Source organism: Cydia fagiglandana, chromosome 19 (genome assembly GCF_963556715.1).
Source record: "Cydia fagiglandana chromosome 19, ilCydFagi1.1, whole genome shotgun sequence".
Taxonomy (NCBI): domain Eukaryota; kingdom Metazoa; phylum Arthropoda; class Insecta; order Lepidoptera; family Tortricidae; genus Cydia; species Cydia fagiglandana.
The window spans coordinates 10,106,508-10,125,977 of record NC_085950.1 but is presented as its reverse complement, the minus strand read 5'-3'; the positions used below and the strand labels follow the sequence as shown (position 1 = coordinate 10,125,977).

The 19,470-nt window shown below is 35.6% G+C and overlaps 1 protein-coding gene across 1 annotated transcript in view; it reads left to right on the top strand.

Annotated features, from left to right (window-relative positions):
- Positions 1–905: 905 nt before the first annotated feature.
- LOC134673736 (transcription factor Sox-17-alpha-A) overlaps positions 906–19,470 on the top strand; it is a 159,261-nt gene continuing 140,696 nt past the window's right edge. The window contains exons 1-2 of the mRNA XM_063531751.1: positions 906–1,227; positions 15,234–15,426. Of these exons, the coding sequence (XP_063387821.1) occupies positions 15,347–15,426 (80 nt within the window). The 5' untranslated portion in view covers positions 906–1,227; positions 15,234–15,346. The remainder of the gene's footprint in view (positions 1,228–15,233; positions 15,427–19,470) is intronic.

Below are 19,470 nucleotides of genomic sequence, written 5' to 3'. Positions count from 1 at the left end.
TGCTGTCCCTTTCTAAACTGGTATCGCTTGTGGTACTAGTGAGGTGGATGGCTATATTTTTGTATTTGTGCTTCATACTCTTGGTGCGTACATTTGCTGACTTAACAGGTTTTTACAGGGGTAATAAACTGTTGATGTATTGTTCATTAATATTTTAATTATTGATTTATGGTAAAAGGTGTCGTCGTATATTTTGATTAATTATTCATTTAATTATTTAATGAATAAGATTAATGTTTAATGGTGTAGTTATTTGCGGCCACTACTTTCATGGTCAGATAGCAATTTCAAATACCTACTTGAAACTTAAATATAGTTTGTTGTCATATAAAAATGAGGTCAAAAGAATGCTTCAGATATTATTATTATTATGTGGGTAGGCCCCACATTTATTAAATTTCTTTGAATATAATAGTGACACCAATATCTGGAAAAACTATATTTAAATACCTGTATGTAGGCATGAATATGTAGTATATTTTTGGCAGGTTTAGAGTTAATGTTTTTTTCATTTTGATTTCTATTAACCTTTTCATCAGTTCTTAGAGGCTTATAAAGTGTTGAAATCAGAAAAGTAACTAATAAAACGAATAATTTACATTTTTCTTAAATTAAATAACAAATGGTAGACAGTAAATTATATAGGCTTAGTTAAGAAAAGATGAAATAGATAATTAATATACTTACATTACTGTGTGTGACTGGTAGTGGTATGCACTTAAATTTAAGTCAATAATTCCAACACTCATGCATTTCTCATGCAATATAAGATGCGCAATGCGACTAAAATTCAATTAGCTGCAATAAAACAGTCACACTATTGTCGCTAAAACTGCGCATCAGGAAAAGGTTGGCGACACCTGCATTCAGCGCAAGCCCCCGTCTGAGCCGCGTGCGCCGCCAGTCGCTCGTGTCCCGCGCAGCGCCGCGCAACGTTCGAAATTCGAATTCAAATTTCAAATTTCGAACTCCGGACACTTCGAATCCGTTATATTCGTATTCAGACTCTCGTGTGTGTTATGTTTAGAATTAGACCGTTTTTTGTGAATTTGTGATAGTCAGTTTGAAATTTATTGTGACAAGTTGACAACTGAGTGGTTAAAGTTCAATTCGCGACCTTTGGGTTAAATGGATATTTAGATTTTAAAAAACTTTGTGATATTACATTTCAAGTGGATTGTGTGTGTTTGAGACTAAAGTGACTTGCTCATTATAATATTTGGACAGGTTTGTACTAATTATTTATAATACAATAATAAATATACAAATAATAAATACAAATACAAATACAAATACAAATTCTTTATTTGCCAGAATACAGTGAATATGTAGATGGTGACTTAAAATTAGTAGTACAGTGTACTCTACTCACAATTGAGCATGCAAAACTTATAATAGGTACATAATGTCATGCGATCAAATTAAATAATTGAAATAGCAGAAACCACAATAAAATAAATTACAAATCATTAAGTCAATCAAGCTGGATAAATTATTCTGAGACATTTAAAATTACATACAATTAGTCAACATCATACTCGTATTCGTCATTATTCATATTCAAGAATTCACTTATGGAGTAAAAGCATTTATTTAATAGCCATTTAGATAGTAATTTTTTAAACTGGTTAGGCGTGCAATTTCTTAAATCGCTCGGTAACTTATTATAGTTATAATTATTATAATTAAAATATAGTCCGACAAAAAAACTAGAAATTAAAAAGTGGCAATACTGTACTGTACTGTCGTCCCTTTCAAATCAATTGTATAAGAAAACGGGACGACACTACAGTATTGCCACTTTTTAATTTCTACTTTTTTGTGAAGTAAAGTAAAGTAAAGTAAAGTAAATTTTATTTGTAGAACACGGGTGATACAGGTCTTAAGTAAAAATAGGTAATCTAAGTCCACTAATTAAGTAATTATATCATTAATTATAAAAAATAGTTCTCAAACAAATAGTCGAAGAGTCAACCGTTAATTCATGCAACCTCATGAGATAAGCCAATTTATTGCTTAAAAAACAATTTATGGATAAAAATGGATTTCTCAACTATTAAATACAAGTGTTCTCATTAGGAAACTCCATTGCGTTTACTTTTAATAGTTTTCGTAACGCCATTTTGATAAAGTTAAAATTTTCTTATTGCCCTTTTCCGCTTATTTAAGCGTAAAATTATAGATTATTATATAAAAGTTAATGTCTGATTTAGTGATAACACAATCGAACGTATTTATACAAGTATTTATAATATTTCAGACATTATACTGTATTTAAACAAAATAAATAAATAATAATAATTTATATGACAAAGCTCTCCAAAGGGCCTCTACGTGTTTGATCCTTGGATCTATACTCGCATGCAAGCCTATCTAAAGAGTGGGATTTATAGGTAAGGTAAGGCCCGTAAAATCCAAAATGGAGATACCAATACAAAAATTTAAATTATTGGTTATCAGTGCGTCGCGTTCTTACATTTATTTGACAGATCACTAGCGATAGATAGCGCAATCAATATGTTGTGGATAAAATCTTAATGCGACATTATTAGAGGATTGAAGATTAAAAGATAAGCAATATGCTTAGGTATAGTAAATATTGAACATAGTGAACCTATTCTGTAAACTAAGATTTGAAACTTCTGCGTTTCACCTGCCGACGGCACTCGTCCAAAAACTTGCGTGAAACGGAACACAAAATCTGTAGGTATAAGGCTTCTACAGACGTTGCGATAAATCGCATGTGATTTTGTATAATTGCTGGCTAAGTTGGAGCAACGAATTTAATAGATCAACCGAATGCCGCAATGTATTGCAAATCGCATGCGATTATCGGAATTTGGAGAGGCCAATAGGTATTCTACTTATGTATATCCTTTCTTATGACTTTTTCTGCTGAGAGGGACAGAGATATGTTGCTTCCTTGTCCCTCTTGGCAGCAAGATAGCAGAAACTGCCCAATTCAATTCAATTCTAACTTAATCTGCGTGATATGATGATGATGACTGATAAAAACCTGCTAAGTGCGAGTCGGACTCGCGCACGAAGGGTTCCATACCATTACACAAAAAACGCTAGCTAGCACGGTTCATGAGATACAGCCTGGTGACAGACAGACGAATAGACAGACAGACAGACGGACAGCGAATTCTTAGTAAAAGGGTCCCGTTTTTACCCTTTGGGTACGGAACACTAAAAACTATCCTACGTCCTTTATCGGGCCTCAAATTCTCTGCATAGAGTTAGTTATTTTTGCAGTTTTTAGTAAGGAAAGGATTTAGCGAGTCCGTCGAAAAGATGTAAAGTCAGACCGAAGCTAAGTTGGCAGCGTTTTTGATAGCACGATCTATGCAAGTGTTATAGTAACATTCCATTTCTAACCGCAGCTGCACTACCGGTACTGAACGCGTCGCTGTCATTGTCAATTTCCATAGTAAAATTGACAGTAGTGCAGCTGTCGCTGGAAATGGAATGTTACCCTTAAGCAAACGTCAGAATCACTACACCTTATAAAACAAAGTCCCCAGCCGCGTCTGTCTGTTTGTACACTATGTAAGTTCGCGATAAACTCAAAAACTACTGAACAGATTTTCATGAGGTTTTCACCTATCAATAGAGGTTTGGTGCAACGCGTGCGAAGCCGGGGCGGGTTGCTAGTTTCATATATGCTTGTCGTTTCAAATAACACTTGCACAGTCTGTGCTATCAAAATCGCTGCCAACTTAGTTTGGTCTGACTCTAATAATAAGATTAACCCCCTAACTGTTAAGGCCGAGCCACACCGGCTTGCGTGTGCGTGACGTGCGCGTGCGCTAAAATGTTGGAGCGGCACGCGCACACGTCACGCAAGCGGTGTGCCGTCTCTCATACGGATCTGTATACTACAACGCCGCACGCGCACGTCACGCACACGCAGCCGGTGTGCACAGGCCTTTAGTTGTCACTCGCAATTAATGTCGTCAGCTCACTTGTGACATATTTAGAGTTTGAAGCATTTATAAACTACGGTGTCTTCTTACCATCAGATGAGCCGTGCGCTTGTTAACCCATACCGTTTCGTACTTACCTTGTCACAGTGACAGTCAATATGAAAGTCGCTAGAGTCAGACCAAAAAAAGTCTGCAGCGGATTTGATAGCCCACGCAGTGCAAGTATTATTTTAAACGTCAAACTTCTATGAAATTATGTCGTATAAATAACATTGGCACTGCGTGGGCTATCAAAATCGCTGCAGACTTTTTGTGGCTTAACTCTAGTCCTCATACGAGTACTATTGTCACTATGACAAGGTATGAAATGAAATTCTGAAATGAAATCCCTTTGAAAATGATGCTTGTTCTCTGTTTGGCTCGACGGTTAACTGGTAGAGAATGCCTTCTGGTATTAAGTTAGCCTTTTTTATAATTTTTACTGTGCAATAAAGTTAAAATAAATAAATATTACTTACATTTGCAAAGTGTAAAGTGAAATTGACATATAGGATGAGCGCGGTGGGTCCGTGTACTGACCCCTCACCTATATTTGAATAATGAATAAAAATAAACGTTACTTTGTACATTTTGTGACGCCACGAGTGAATAAACTTTCATGTTGTGTACCTACAATACCTATATAGTTTTACATTGAATATTGGTTAGTGTAACTAATAAAATCTAAAAAAATAACTATTATGTGGACTTGTAGAGTTAGTTATCGTAGAGTTATTGATTACACTATATAAGATAAACGTACTAGTGCTCGACATTCTAATGCCCAATAGATGACACCTTGCTGTCACCTCTAAAGACAATGACTTAGGTTTCAAGATGACATGCACTAGGACCGCGTCGAGCACCAGTACGTTTACCTTACCTAGAAACAAAAAAAAATACCACATAAAAGTTTAACGGCTGAAGTAGATGGCGTTGTAGGTACATGTTTTGTGGCGCCTGAATTATGAAATGTCAATTTTTGATAACCACAATTACCTAAATCTTTCACAATCTTCTAAAACAGCGGTTTTAGTTAAAATAACTATAGTTCGTTTTTTTTAGCATTAGAAAGAACTTGCAAGAAGGTAAGCGATCTTGACATGTCTTTTAATTGAAAAACGCTTTTTAAAATTCAAAAACTATTACTTATGAAAGCAGAAGAATATAAATGATCGTATTAGATTCATAATTGTTACATATTTGCCGTAACTTATTTTTAAAATGTGTTTTTCAATTAAAAGACACATCAAGATTGTTTACCTAATTTCTAATGCTAAAAAAACGAACTATAGATTTAAACCAAGAAAAGTCTGCAGCGATTTTGACAGCCCTCGCAGTGCCAGTTTTTTTTTAAACGTCAAACTTCTATGAAATTATAACACTTGCACTGCGTGGGCTATCTAAATCGCTGCAGCTTTTTCTTAGTCTAACTATACCAACTTACCTGGCCTAGGTTAGTATATAAAAAAATGTGTAGTTTATTTTAAAATCCTCGATTTGTAGGAATTGTAGGTTTCATGTGAAATGAGATTCAAAATGACTAGGGTCCGATTCGGATTTTGAAATAGATATCTATTAGATATCTTTTAGACATCACCAAGATACGATAACGATAATATGTTTAAGATCTAACCTGTCAAATTTGACATTTGCGCGATTCTGGAGATAGGTACTCTTGAACGATTTCCACAGGATATGACTTAGACTACTTAGAGATCCAATTCACATCGAATAGATATCTTATTCTATCTAACGTAAAAGTGACATTGGTTGCCCGATTTGCGCTGCAAAAGAGAACTAGTTGATATCTAAACTATAACATATCTAGAATGGATCTAGTACGTGTCGTCTCTTGTGAATATCTTGAAGTTCGAATACGGCAGTTTTTCGTAATATGTTAAAAGACATCAACGCGCAACACCGAATTTTGTTTATAACATTTCTTCTTAACACCTACCTATAATGCTAAGCTAACCATTTTGCTGACCGGCCATTTGGACAGATTTATGTTATAAAATCAGCACAAAACATAATTAGGTACAACCTTGGTCAACTATAGGTACTGAATAAAAACTAGGTTTTTGCCTAATGTATTCAGAACCTCAGGTAAATTGCATTACTATCTGATGCACCTTGATTTTTTGCACCGACAATTTTATTAAGATTGATATCTGAACAAGTTGTACAGCGAAAAAGCTATAATGCGTTTCTTGTGCGTTGCTGCTTATGGCAGAAATATTATGATTATTTTTACCGTATTTCAATGTGATAAAGTACAAAATGTAACTACAAATCATAGCTCAGAGAGTTGCCAGACTTAACCTTTTCGACGCTGTGTCAAACACAAAAGATGTCACGCGGACGCCACGTCACCGAAGTGTCAAAACTGAAATTGAACTTTATGCATATGCATGTAGGTCTATGTTGCTCTGTGGTCTGTGACCTATTAATCAGTCTTTGGTGTTGAACCTGCGGTGCGGATATATCGGTCATTGGCGTCCAAAAGGTTAACCTTGTAAGGCCCAATAGTCCTACCCGCGTAGCACTAATTCCTTCTATGAAATTCAAAGTTTAAACCATTTTAAATTGGAACAGTATTATCTTTTGATTTGTTCGATTTCAAAACAAAAGAAATTCAACCACATTTCCCTCATTGCTTTTAACTTCAACTGACAATTTTTGTTCTTTGGTGGGCCTTTAAGAGGTTAAGCGTTATGTGGCTATGGGTAGGACATTGCTCATAGAATCATGGCCGCTGTGGCTGAATGGTTCTTAAGCTACGACCATGAACTGCAAAACAGCAGGAAAACGCCGATGTCTGCTGACAACTGTTTCAATTGAGATTTCAGATAGGATCGCCATATGCAAAATGGAATATCTTGCCAAAAGATTGTTTTTTACCCAAAAAAACCTGAAATTTCCTGGACCATTCTCCATCCATCTCTTGTCGATTTTATCGCTGACTGCAGAATATTCATAATTTGTTAATTTCGAATCGTTTATCGATAGATAGGGAAGGTCTCCTAAGACCATTACCGCGTACTTAGTTGCACGGATTCAGATGCGCCTTACGCCTTCGTGGCATATGGTCTAACCGCCTAAAAGGAGCTTAAAACAGTTAAAACCTTCAATGAGGGAATGTCTTATAGAAATAAAAACCGGGCAAGTGCGAGTCGGACTCGCGCACGAAGGGTTCCGTACCATAAATAAAAAAAAACGAAAAAAAATGCAAATAGAAAACGGTCACCCATCCAAGTACTGACCACGCCCGACGTTGCTTAACTTTGGTCAAAAATCACGTCTGCTGTATGGGAGCCCCACTTAAATCTTTATTTTATTCTGTTTTTAGTATTTGTTGTTATAGCGGCAACAGAAATAGGTACATCATCTGTAAAAATTTCAACTGTCTAGCTATCACGGTTCATGAGGTACAGCCTGGTGACAGACGGACGGACGGACAGCGAAGTCTTAGTAATAGGGTCCCGTTTTACCCTTTGGGTACGGAACCCTAAAAAGTCGGATTTCCGCTCAAGCGAAGTCACGGGGCACACCTACTTGTAAACATATGTACATAGGGCATGCATGAAGTCATTGACATGAGAACAATAAGTGTCTTGTGTCTCATTGTAGCGTCGAAACTCCGACATTTGACGCTTAATCGCGATTTTGAGCGCTCATCGGCCATTTTAGCCACGACCTAAAGTGTCAAATTGACACGATGCGATACGACATGCGGTTAAACGTTATGAGTGGTGCTAAAAATAGATGTTTTTCATATATATGTACATTTTATAAATAAATAAATATTATAGGGACATTCTTACACAACTGACTAAGTCTCACGGTAAGCTCAAGAAGGCTTGCGTTGTGGGTACTCAGACTTGGGTTCTGTTGTGTTGTGTGTGTGAGGGTTTTTGTATACACGGTGTAACATGAGTAAACCGAATAATTTTAACAGCGTATTCCTGATCATATTTAGAGACAAAAATATCCTATAAACTTTTTCGAAATTCGCCTAGTTTCGGAGATATAATTAATTTAAAAAAAAACAAAGTTTTTATTGTTACATAGTGTAAAAGGCCTTATTGATGGTGATGTTGCTGCTATGGGACGTAGTCTAAATATCCTTATTGATAGATGTCATAAAGTGACAAGTAACACTTAGCAAAAAGTAGGTTTTACGAAAAAAAAATGTAAAAATAAATTTTAAGCGACAAGTTTACCACTAATATTTATTATTTATGTACAAATACATTCAAAAAATTGAAAAAACTAGACAAAAAAATATTTTTTTTTTGGCGAAATTGACCTAAGCTCATATTACATTTAACTGTAACTTCGTTTAGTTGTACCACTGTATATATATTGTTTGTAAATAAATGATTTTATGTAAAAAAAAAACTGTAACTTATATATCATGTATATAAGTTATAACTTATATGTAACTCATATTACATGTAACTTAAATACATAGAAAACATACAAGACTCATGAATAACTATCTGTGCTCATCACACAAATAAATGCCCTTACCAGGACTATTTAATATTAAAAATAATGAGATTGTCGTCTTGACATTATTATTTTTAATGCTGACTTTTTTACGAATTGGTGTTTTTAAAATTCGGGTCCACGTCTATTATGATCATCATCATCATCTCCACTAGTGAACTGTGATAGCTAGACAGTTGAAATATTCACAGATGATGTATTTCAGTTGCCGCTATAAAATACTATAAAGTACGGATCCTTCGGTGGGCGAATTCGACTTGCACTTGTCCGGTTTTTTACGTAGGGTAACTTGTTGATCAATGAAACACCAAAAGCTCAAACCTTCCTATTCCTGGTGTTTTTAAAGTTATTATATAGGGAGGTGCTGGGGGTCCCTGAGCCTGCCCTTGCTTCACAGGCGGCACTAGCTTGTAACAACTAGTTTCCGAGATATCGTAAAGTTTCACTGTGTCCGCCGGTTTCAATGTTGGACAACTGACCCTATATCTACCTAACGGTACCGTTCAGAAGTTTTTCTTCACCGTCCGCGGCTTACAGTTTATATAAAATGATACATTAACATTATACATCCCCGCCCTACGCGGATGTTTTTAATTTCCTTGTATTCGCTTATCAAAACACGAATGTCTGCCATGACACCGTGATTAATAGTTTGACATATACATGTATATGGAATGACATGTATTACCAACATCGTATAAGATGAATAAAGTCTAAAGAAAAAACGTGCCTCGGAAATCAAGAAAAAATCATTCTCGGATAGATGCCGCACACACCTTTAGCCTATACTCGGCTAGATGGCGTGACGACACCGTTTCATATTTAACAATTTTAACACATAGACATCAGTGAATGATCATGGATCAAAATGATATAAAAATAATAAAATAATTTATCCATATATATACTTACATTCTTTTGATAATTTTATACGTTTTCATTTTGAGTTTTAGTCGTGTGTCGATAGATGGCAGTAAATTTACAATGACAGGACTCCTCTAGTGCATGAACTATAATAGGGGGCAGCATAGGAGCCGTCAGATTTTGGCGCGAGGCGTAAATGTGTCGTTTATGCTTCCGATGTATCCGACAAGATGGCAGAACCTACTATGCACAAGGAAACGTACCGACGAGAACGGATCTACCGTACTTGCTTTGGCAATGTACATGTGCACATATGTTTCCGATTCAGGCCACAAGATGGCAGACCCTCCAATGCGCACGGTCCCTATATAGTATTACATTTGTTTTGATTACATTTGCTTGTTGGTTTTTAACCTCCGACGCAAAAATGGGTTTGTGTTAATATAGGTAAGTTTGACTGCTATGTGTGTGCGTATGTCTGTGACATCGTAGCTCTGAAACGGGTAAACCGATATGGATGTTTTTTTTAAATAGAAATCGCTCAAGTACTGTATCCAATTTGCACAATAACTACATATATATGAGTAGCAGCCACCTATAACAATAAGCCACTATTAACAATAAGGTTTCAATTGGCTTGTTTCTTCCTGATTTGCTAGGGGTGGCCAATTACTATGTAGTGGCCAATTACTACAACAGTCACCTGGATTATTTCTTAATTTTCGGATCCTTCGTTTAAATAAATACTTGTGACAAATCTTGCAACGACATCTTACTTAGATCTTAATATACATATGATACTTAAGTCATTACTCATTAAACAAAGACCTCAATCCTATTTCTATGAATGAGTATGTTTGTATGGCAATGGCAACCCTATATTATATTGCGATAATTAAACTTTGGCTTAAAGGTCTCGTAACCAGGCCATAAAAAAAAAAACTCGGAAACATTATTTAGAGCATAGATGGGCCCCTGTTGTATGTAAGCATGTAAGTAAGTAATTACATATTGTGGATTCTATAACTAGGCCATGAAATTTTACTCTTTAAAATAGGTGCACCTAATTAATAGCTTATTCACGAACATCTGCTGACGTTATAGACAGTCTCGTTATATAGCATACCATAGACAAAAACGCTGCAATTTTTTCCCGCGTAATAAAGGTAGGAATTCTAGTTACACGTTGTCTAGATGTTATCTGTGGTAGCGTAGTGCTGTGACGGGTTGTCGATAAGTCAGATTTTATCGATGGAGTGACCAGGTGATGAAACCGAAAGTGGGCCGCAGCTGTGAGATATCGGATTGAACTATGGTTATGGTGATTGTTATGCACATTTTTTAAATTGGGTAATACTTAAAGGAAAATGGGAACTTAAATTTGTTCGTAAGTGCATAATTATGCGTGGTCACATATAAAAAATATATATATACTCGTCGACTTGAGAACCTCCTCCGTTTTTTTCGTCGGTTAAAAATAAGCTTGATTTAAAAAAAGTAAAACTCTTAGAGCCAAGAATTTGATAACTCAACCAGATTTTAGTAATCTAGAACATTTTTTTTGTTTTGGTTAAAGGTGATTAGTACAATATTTCTAATACTTTTTTAGGTAGGTACCTTACCTAGTAGATGTAGGTTGGCCTACTTTTTTCCAATTGCAATATTCTCAGGTAAGATCGAAATTTGGTAATTTCTTAGCTTAAAATTTCAATTATTAAAATGATGATCAAAATATATAATTATAAACTTAGTTCTCTTTTTTGCGTAAGTAATAGAGTAGTGCTATCTATTTAGTTTAAGCTAATTAATGCCGTTATCTACCTATACATCTCTTCTTCTTCCTGGCGTTATCCCGGCATTTTGCCACGGCTCATGGGAGCCTGGGGTCCGCTTGACAACTAATCCCATGATTTGACGTAGGCACTAGTTTTTACGAAAGCGACTGCCATCTGACCTTCCAACCCAGAGGGGAAAATAGGCCTTATTGGGATTAGTCCGGTTTCCTCACGATGTTTTCCTTCACCGAAAAGCGACCTATACATCTATTAAATTAAAATCTTATTAGTTTTTAAACGCCTTCAGAGACACCCCTCAGTTTTCAGGCTACATTTGACAGTTAAACACAAAAAACAGCAAAGTAATTGATATGTTTACGTTTATGCAAAATTCATTTTTTTGAGTAGGTAGGTACCAATTTTTTTGCCAAGGCGTCATTGACTTTGAAAATCTAAAAAGTTAGCTTTTTGCAGTCTAAGGATTTATTTAGGAGACATGGGGGCGTGGCTCTGTTACAACCATGCTAAAATTGATTTGCTTGATTACTTTTTTTTAATTAAGTACTTGCTTATTCAATATATTAAGAACGGGTCACTCAATATATCTAATAATATATTTAATATGTAGGTACGTCTGTGTCTCACAGTTTTGTTATTAAAATTACTTGCTTGGTTTTGTTTATTTTTTAATTGTTAGTAAAAATATTTCAAGGGCTTTATGCTTAGGTATTTTTGATTGACATCGAATATAGTACAAATTATGTATTATATTTAATACATTAAATTTAAAATATATACCTATGTACTTATGTGTTTTAAACGTCATTTTACTTAATTTTAGAAAGTTATTTAGGCCTAATTATAAAATTATGTACGTAATAAATATTCAAAAAAATGGTTTAGGTAGTCATTTTAATAATGAATAGACCAAACTGTACCTAACTCGGCAAATTGCAAATTTAAGGAATTCAATAGACTTCATGAATTATATTACATGAGGTCATTGACACCAGTTGAGACAGTATTGATTCATCCACGAGACAATGGGGTGTAACTGAAGCCTATCCATAGTATTACGAATTACGATCTTAGTTCTACTTTTCGATGTTCTTCGTTTGTCCTCTTCTTTTTTTTTTTCGTCCATCTGGACAGGCTAAAGCTCTAAGCCATACTGCCTTGTCATAAGTAGATTTTTTTGTCTTTTCAGTATGTTCAATCGTTTGTCCTCAACTCTTGGGCTTAATTTACTTCAAAACTTTTTTTTTACTTTTTTTAATTGGATAAATGTAATTATTTGACCACAACCTCTCCTGATGATAAGTGCCGATATGATCGAGGATGAAGAATCGCTTTTTTTAAATTAAATACGTATATATAAAATACATGTAGGTAATGTCTATTTTTTAATGTTGAGTGCTTATCAAGCGCCGATTGAGGGGATAAAACCGCAGTAAAACATTCCTAGAACCAGGTATTCTGGCCATCCTGATATTGACATGACAATGACAATAATGGCTCCCCAAAGATTAACATATTGGCCTACACCTTTACAGCTTTCGGACGCCTTTAGGAGTTTCTTTAACAAATTATTTATTATATTATATTATGGTCTTGTTTTCCATGCGTATATAAATGTAGATGAATAAGTTATAAAAATACGGTCAAAACATATTTCTTCAATTATTTTTTTAGTGGAAATCAAGGGGAGAGGCCTTTGCCCAGCAGTGGGACACCATAACGGGCTAGTAAATAAATCAATAATAATATTTTTTTTAAATTAAGACCAACTAAAAGATACTTGAAAATATAATTAGGTATAATATAATTAAGAGGACGATAGGGGAAATTATGCAAATGAAACGGAGTGTAGGTACTTTTTTGGGTTTTGGCGTGACGAAGACAGAAACTCCCCACAGCACGTGCGAGAGTGATGTCACTCCAGCAATAAAATATTATTTATTAAAAGTAATAAAACGGTAATTTATCGAGTGGTTTTCCTCTATTATTAATTATTTATTTCCTTGCCAATAAATCGCAGCTCTGAATTATATCATGTGTGAAATTAAGTCTAAGTGTATGGCTATTACGTAGGTAAAATTAAATAAATGAGGTTGTTAAAGGGGATTTCCTTTTAGAGAAAAAAAAACAGTTTAATTCCTGTATTAAATTTTGTTAGGAAAATAAATTGGCTTAACTAAATAACCTGTTGTTGCGTAGTTATCTTGTGTACTGTTTACAACAAAATTTCAACATCCTTATTTTATAAATTGAGAACTTATAGTTTTACTTAACAAAGCGAAACAACTTCGCTTAACTTAACAAACGTCTAGGTTAAAGAAACAACATTAAAAAATAAATCTCATTTCCACCAGCGCAAACTGTCACGTCACAACGCCGTAAAAAACTTAGAAAAAGTTTAGACCATCGACAAAAAGCATTTTTTCTATACGCGCGCTTTGTAGCGCTGCGCGCAGGCGCGGCGACGCGTCGCAGGGCCGCCGACATTGACAGCTGTCAATCAGATTCAATATGGCCGCTCGGCCGGTTACACGGGCCGGTATCTCAAATCTGATACTGGTCCGTGCGATGTTAGATGTATTTTTTCTTAGTTGACACGATTGAAGGAAAAACTGCGACTTTCATGGAACTAGTTATGGATTGCTGGTGTAATAAGCGCTTGGCCATGACTTACGAACACGCGATGTATTTCGAGTCTAAAAGACATTTTAAACAAATAAACGCGTAGATTATTATGTTTATACAGCTTATAAATCCAGAATAACACACTTGGAGCGTGCATAAAAGTAAAGAATGTGCTATTGTAACTTCAAACATGGTTAATAATTACCCGAATCAATGGAAATTTTTAGATTTTTTTTTTCATATTTACTTATTTTATTATATTAATACGTGAAGGCTCCAATCCGCATTGGGCTAGCGTGGGGACTATAGCCCAAACCCTCTCGTGCTTGAGAGGAGGCCTGTGCCCAGCAGTGGGACGTATATAGGCTAAATTTATATATATATATATATATATATAATATTATATATTAATACGAACTCCTGTGGTAAGTACGGGTCCTTTCTCCAACTCATTAACATTGCCTATAATAGTACTGCTGAAGAAGATGTTTCATTTACGTCAGGTACAGGTTTTCTAAAGTTTCTGTTACTACACGGAAAAAAAATATAGGTTTCAAAAATAACCAAGTCTACCGTCCGTCGTATGCTTCACAATCGTGACATTATGCTTCACCATTCATAGAATAAGCCATCGTAACTCTAATTTTAACCACACCACTGTAATTTGGAACAGAACTTAGTAATTGTCTTATTATAACGTTTTAAATCCTACTATCCTACATAAAAGCTAAATATTTTATTTTACACCAACGTGAACAGAACAGGATGTGTTTATTATAAATACGTCAATGTTTGATAGAAATTTGACATTAATGATGATTTTTTCAGACTTTGTTATTGCAAATGCAATGCAAACTCAACATTAGCCTAGTCTGACTCTAGGCAATAAGGAAGCAAATAAAATTCGGCTGCTCTAGTTACTCGTATTAATCGTAAATCATCCGACATTTCATCTAGGGTTGCAACAAACGGAATTCAACAAACGGTTTCTCACGACCCAACTCTTAACGAGATTGTACTTCTACTTATATAATTGCTCTCAGGGAATGTTATTCTTTAATTTATCATAACAATTTGTCAGAGATTTATGTAACAATTTTGTAATGGAAATGGATCCATTCGAATCTCACATAGTTCATGTTTAAAGCCACTTTTAGGGTTTGCACGACGGATCCGAAATGCATGAGAAGATCCGCGGATCCGAATCCTGATCCGGATAATTTCATACATTTCGGATCCGGATCGCAAACTCTGGCCACTATCAAAGAGGACATTATTATTTCCCGTCTTACCGCAATAGCAGTAAGTACATATAAATATTAAGTACATATAGCATTATATGTTTTCTAATTTCTTGTTTTTCTATACAGAAGTATATACGGCTTAAACAAGCCCTTGAAAAACTTTCCACCAAATACGAGACATTTCTCAAAACCAGAGAGAAATAAATCTACCCTTTTTTTTTCAGACATGGGACGGCCGCTAGTGACGTGACATACGCGATGCAACGCGTCTCCGTGACGCAGTTATCGACCGTCGAACTAGTGTAGTGCTCCATCGATACGTCAGGCTATACCACGAATGAACACACTAATGCTGACGACGACTGGTACGGTAGACGATCAGCCTTTGGACAGCAACATGTCATTTTCATCATACAAGTAAGTTCTTCTCTCCGTATTTTTTTAATAAGGCCAATTCGAGCGTGCTGATCACATCATCGAACCGATATTTGAATCATATTGAAATATCACTTAGGGCCGCCATACACGGACTGCTTTGAGCAGTCAGTGCCAACAGTTTCAAGCGGTCGCCGTTGGGTGATCTGCAGTTTCAATACAAAATCGTCATTCGCAATACACGAACCGCTCAAGCAGTTGCAACTGCTTCGGGCGGTTGGCTGCGCGGTGAAATTTCACCATGCGGCCAAGCTGCAAAAGCAGTCCGTGTAACATGTTGATCACTGGGTTACTGCTCGAGCAGTCCGTGTATGGCGGCTCTTACTTGTCATTGGCGCGGGCGTCTCGCTTGCACTAACACATGTACTGGACAAGACAGAGCGAAATGAACGACCGAATGACAGCTAACTAATATGATTCCAATATATTTTTAACCGACTTCAATTTCATAGAAGGAGGAGGTTATGTATTCGGTTGTGGCTATATTCTTTTGTTTTCAAATATAGGTTTGATGTTAGGTGCACGTTTAAATTGGCCTGAATATCGTGATGACGTAGCTCGTCGGGTACACATCGTATTTTATTTAGAGATATTCTTGTGACTTGACTTTCCGAAGTTAGTAAAACTATTTTCAACCGTCAACAATGATGCGATTAACGTATATCAAGGTAGTATTTATCTAGAGGATAATCGCTTCTATGAATTAATAACGGCGGTAATTTTCTTTCAGTCTTGGCATAATTTTACACGAGCTATATTTAAACTACGATTTTATAGGGCATGAACCATATTTGGTCAATACAAGGATTAAGATTATATATACACTGGGTGGAAATTTTCATGAAAAAAAAGCAGATTGCTTAAATAAAAAGGTGGACAATCCATAGATTTTTAAAGTTGCTGCCTTTTTTAACCGACTTCAAAAAATGAGGAGGTATTAGCAACACTAAATATTTTTCCAGACTATCATAAATTCAAATTCTCCTTGTTAATGACTTTATAACTATCATAATAGGTACCAATAAACCGTGAGCGTGATGTATTATGTGTTAAGGAAGTATGTACTTAATGAGATACTTTTGACTACCGACATTGAATAAACATAATATACTTGTGGCAAAAATATGTAAACTTATCCTCCTACAGCTTTGACTTGTCTTCGTAATAAATTTAATCGTTATGGTGCATTTTTGTGTTACGTTCAATCGAGTAAACAATCCGGACAAACAATAAAAGTACCATGGTTCCCCAGAAATCGCACGGAATCTTCATTTTCGTTCCAACTTCATTCCGATCACGTTTCCTCATCAGGAATAACTTTTTAATTATATTTTTTCATTATCGTAACTGTATTCTTAATGATATAATCAGCCAGTGTCGCTTTACAAAAAAGGCATCATGTGATCGTAAGTTAAGTCACTGGCTACTTGCTAGTGAGGGATGAAGCCATTTATTCAAAAAAACATACGAGGACCTTTTGGGCAATCGAATGCAGAATTCAGATGACAAGATTACTTATACTTGGAAATGGTCACAGGCTTGGGTACATCATTAACAGCATTACTCGCATTTAATTATTTTTTTGTCATGGCAACATTGCCGTCCTATGTTGATGAGTCTGTGGCGTTTCCCGCGCTTCGGTTTCGCGCGGACGCCCATTCCATTTTCAAATTTGTTAAAATTTAATTACGTTGTTTTAAATGTAAGATCAAAGATGACGTTGGTAATATTAATATGGCATTGGATGTTATGTTTTCAGTCATAAGAGACGAGATTTTATTTGCGGTTAGCCAATAAATTCATGTTTATAGCTGGCTATATAAATGCTTAGCTTCGAGGTTCTTGTAATCATCCTTGATGTTTTAAACGCACCTATACGAACATATCTATGTGGCAGCTTAGTGACATTAAATATGTATAGGTACCATATCACAATTTTAAACTTGTGGTTACCATCTTGTGATTGATGAAATAAGTATAAACTTACGAATAAAAAAACTCATTAGAAGTAACTAATATACTGAGTAATCTACTATTACATATTAGCAATAACAACTGAAAGACTAAGGTGTAGAAATGTTTTGTTGATTTGCTTGGTTTTTATTACTTATAAAAAATAAATTGCTATCGGACATTATCGGGATAGAATGTTTGAACAAATAGGTTATTGCTCCTATTAGTTTGAGTTAGCTTCAACTTATCAGACAAAGATGCTGGTTACGTATAAGATTGCGTTCATTGTGCAACTTTAGGGTAAACGTATGATTCTCACTTCTTAGTTATGACATGATGAGTGTTCATTCACCTACAATAAAGAATATAAACATAATTAAATGCGTAATTTGCAAGAATTGGAGTTACTTTATACATTTGAAACTGTTTAATGTGTTATTTGATCTGAACACTTTTACCAATGCGTGCCTTATTTGAGTCTGCGGGCGCTACTCATGTCAAACACAAAAATGATTTCGGAGCAGGCTCTCAGGTAAGTTTTTTTGATACCACGCTTGGAAGTTTAAGTGTTCTTCATTTGAACTTTTTCCTCTGCGAATTTGTTAGCGATTTGAAGTGGCTGAATCAGCAATCTCAGATGACAGCCGCTTTCGGGAGTCTATCACGCTCCCACATCAATTTCATAATCTATAAAGTAATACAGTAATTACGGGCCGCAAAAAGCCGTTGCCCGATGAATTCGTCAGACGGTTACAGTCCTCAATCGGGCACCTTTCATTTAAAAAAAGAACCATACGCCATTTCATGTCAATTTTTGAATTATTCATTGTGCGAATGCGCAGCGCGAGCGCATCAATTGATGCAAACAAAAACTCACGCTCGCTAATCTTCGCCCGCTTTCGCCGCTCTTCGGGCGTCTTCGGCTCCCAGTGTTGCCAGACTCGGCGTTTATTATTCAACTAGTTTTTGCAATCACGCAGCGCAAGGACATAACAGGGAATGCATTTATTTGATAAATGATTATTTTTTCCCGGCACACAGGCTTCGGGCATTTTTTTTCTGTAATTTTTCGGTGTCAATATTGGGCGTGCTGTTAATAATAGCTTCATTCATGTCCATTCAATCAGAAAGGAAACATTATGCCGTGTCATAATAATCTGCCGCTCTCATAACATACTGTGATTTTTATCGGAGTTTTAATTTTAAACAGATTGATTCGATAAGATAAATGGTTTACTGATTCGAAGTGTCAATTTATACTTTTTAAAGATCAGATATGGGTGTGTCGATGATTAGCTGTTTTATGAAAGCTCGTTTATGCTTTAAAAGTCATAATCAAAATTAATTTCGGGCTACGTTGGTCGTCAAGCCAATTACAAGTATCATCGTAATGCTTTAAGTGCAGAAAAAATATTCGAATTTCCGACCGTTCATCCCCCGGCACCCGCGCCCGCCGCGCCGCGCCGCGTCGCGACCGTACGTGATTGGTTTATTAATTAGACGAATCATCGGCGGGTTCCATTTTTAAAAATAGGCGGGATTCTTGCTGTGGGACTTTTCTTTTTAATTTCGGCCGGCGTTGAGCGCAATTAGACCAGCCAGTGTACTTTTTTGGCGTCCCCTTGAGGCTGTAAAAGTCGTTATAAGCGCTGTTTAACATACCTAATTAATAAGGCAATCTCGCTTACCGGCTTGTTTCTTGCGTTTCCATTGTCAGTTTGCCTTGTGATTCATCATTTGATATCCAGTTTGGCATCTTACATGGTTTGCGGAAGTTATGACCATTTTTTTGCGAAATGCAGCGAGGCACATAACATCTACTAACTCTCGATTTTAACTAGGAAAGAAATACACTTCTAATTATGCTTATATTATAGCTTCATGTACCGATCTATTATTAATCAATCCATAACGAGATTTGAATATGTATCAATAATATTTTACATACAGGTATGCAAGTAGGTATGCATTTTTGACATGTGGTGGGTTTTTTTTAAATTGAGTAGGTATGTACATATAGATATACAAATATAAATTTAAATTAAAAAAAATTATACATACCTACATATTTAT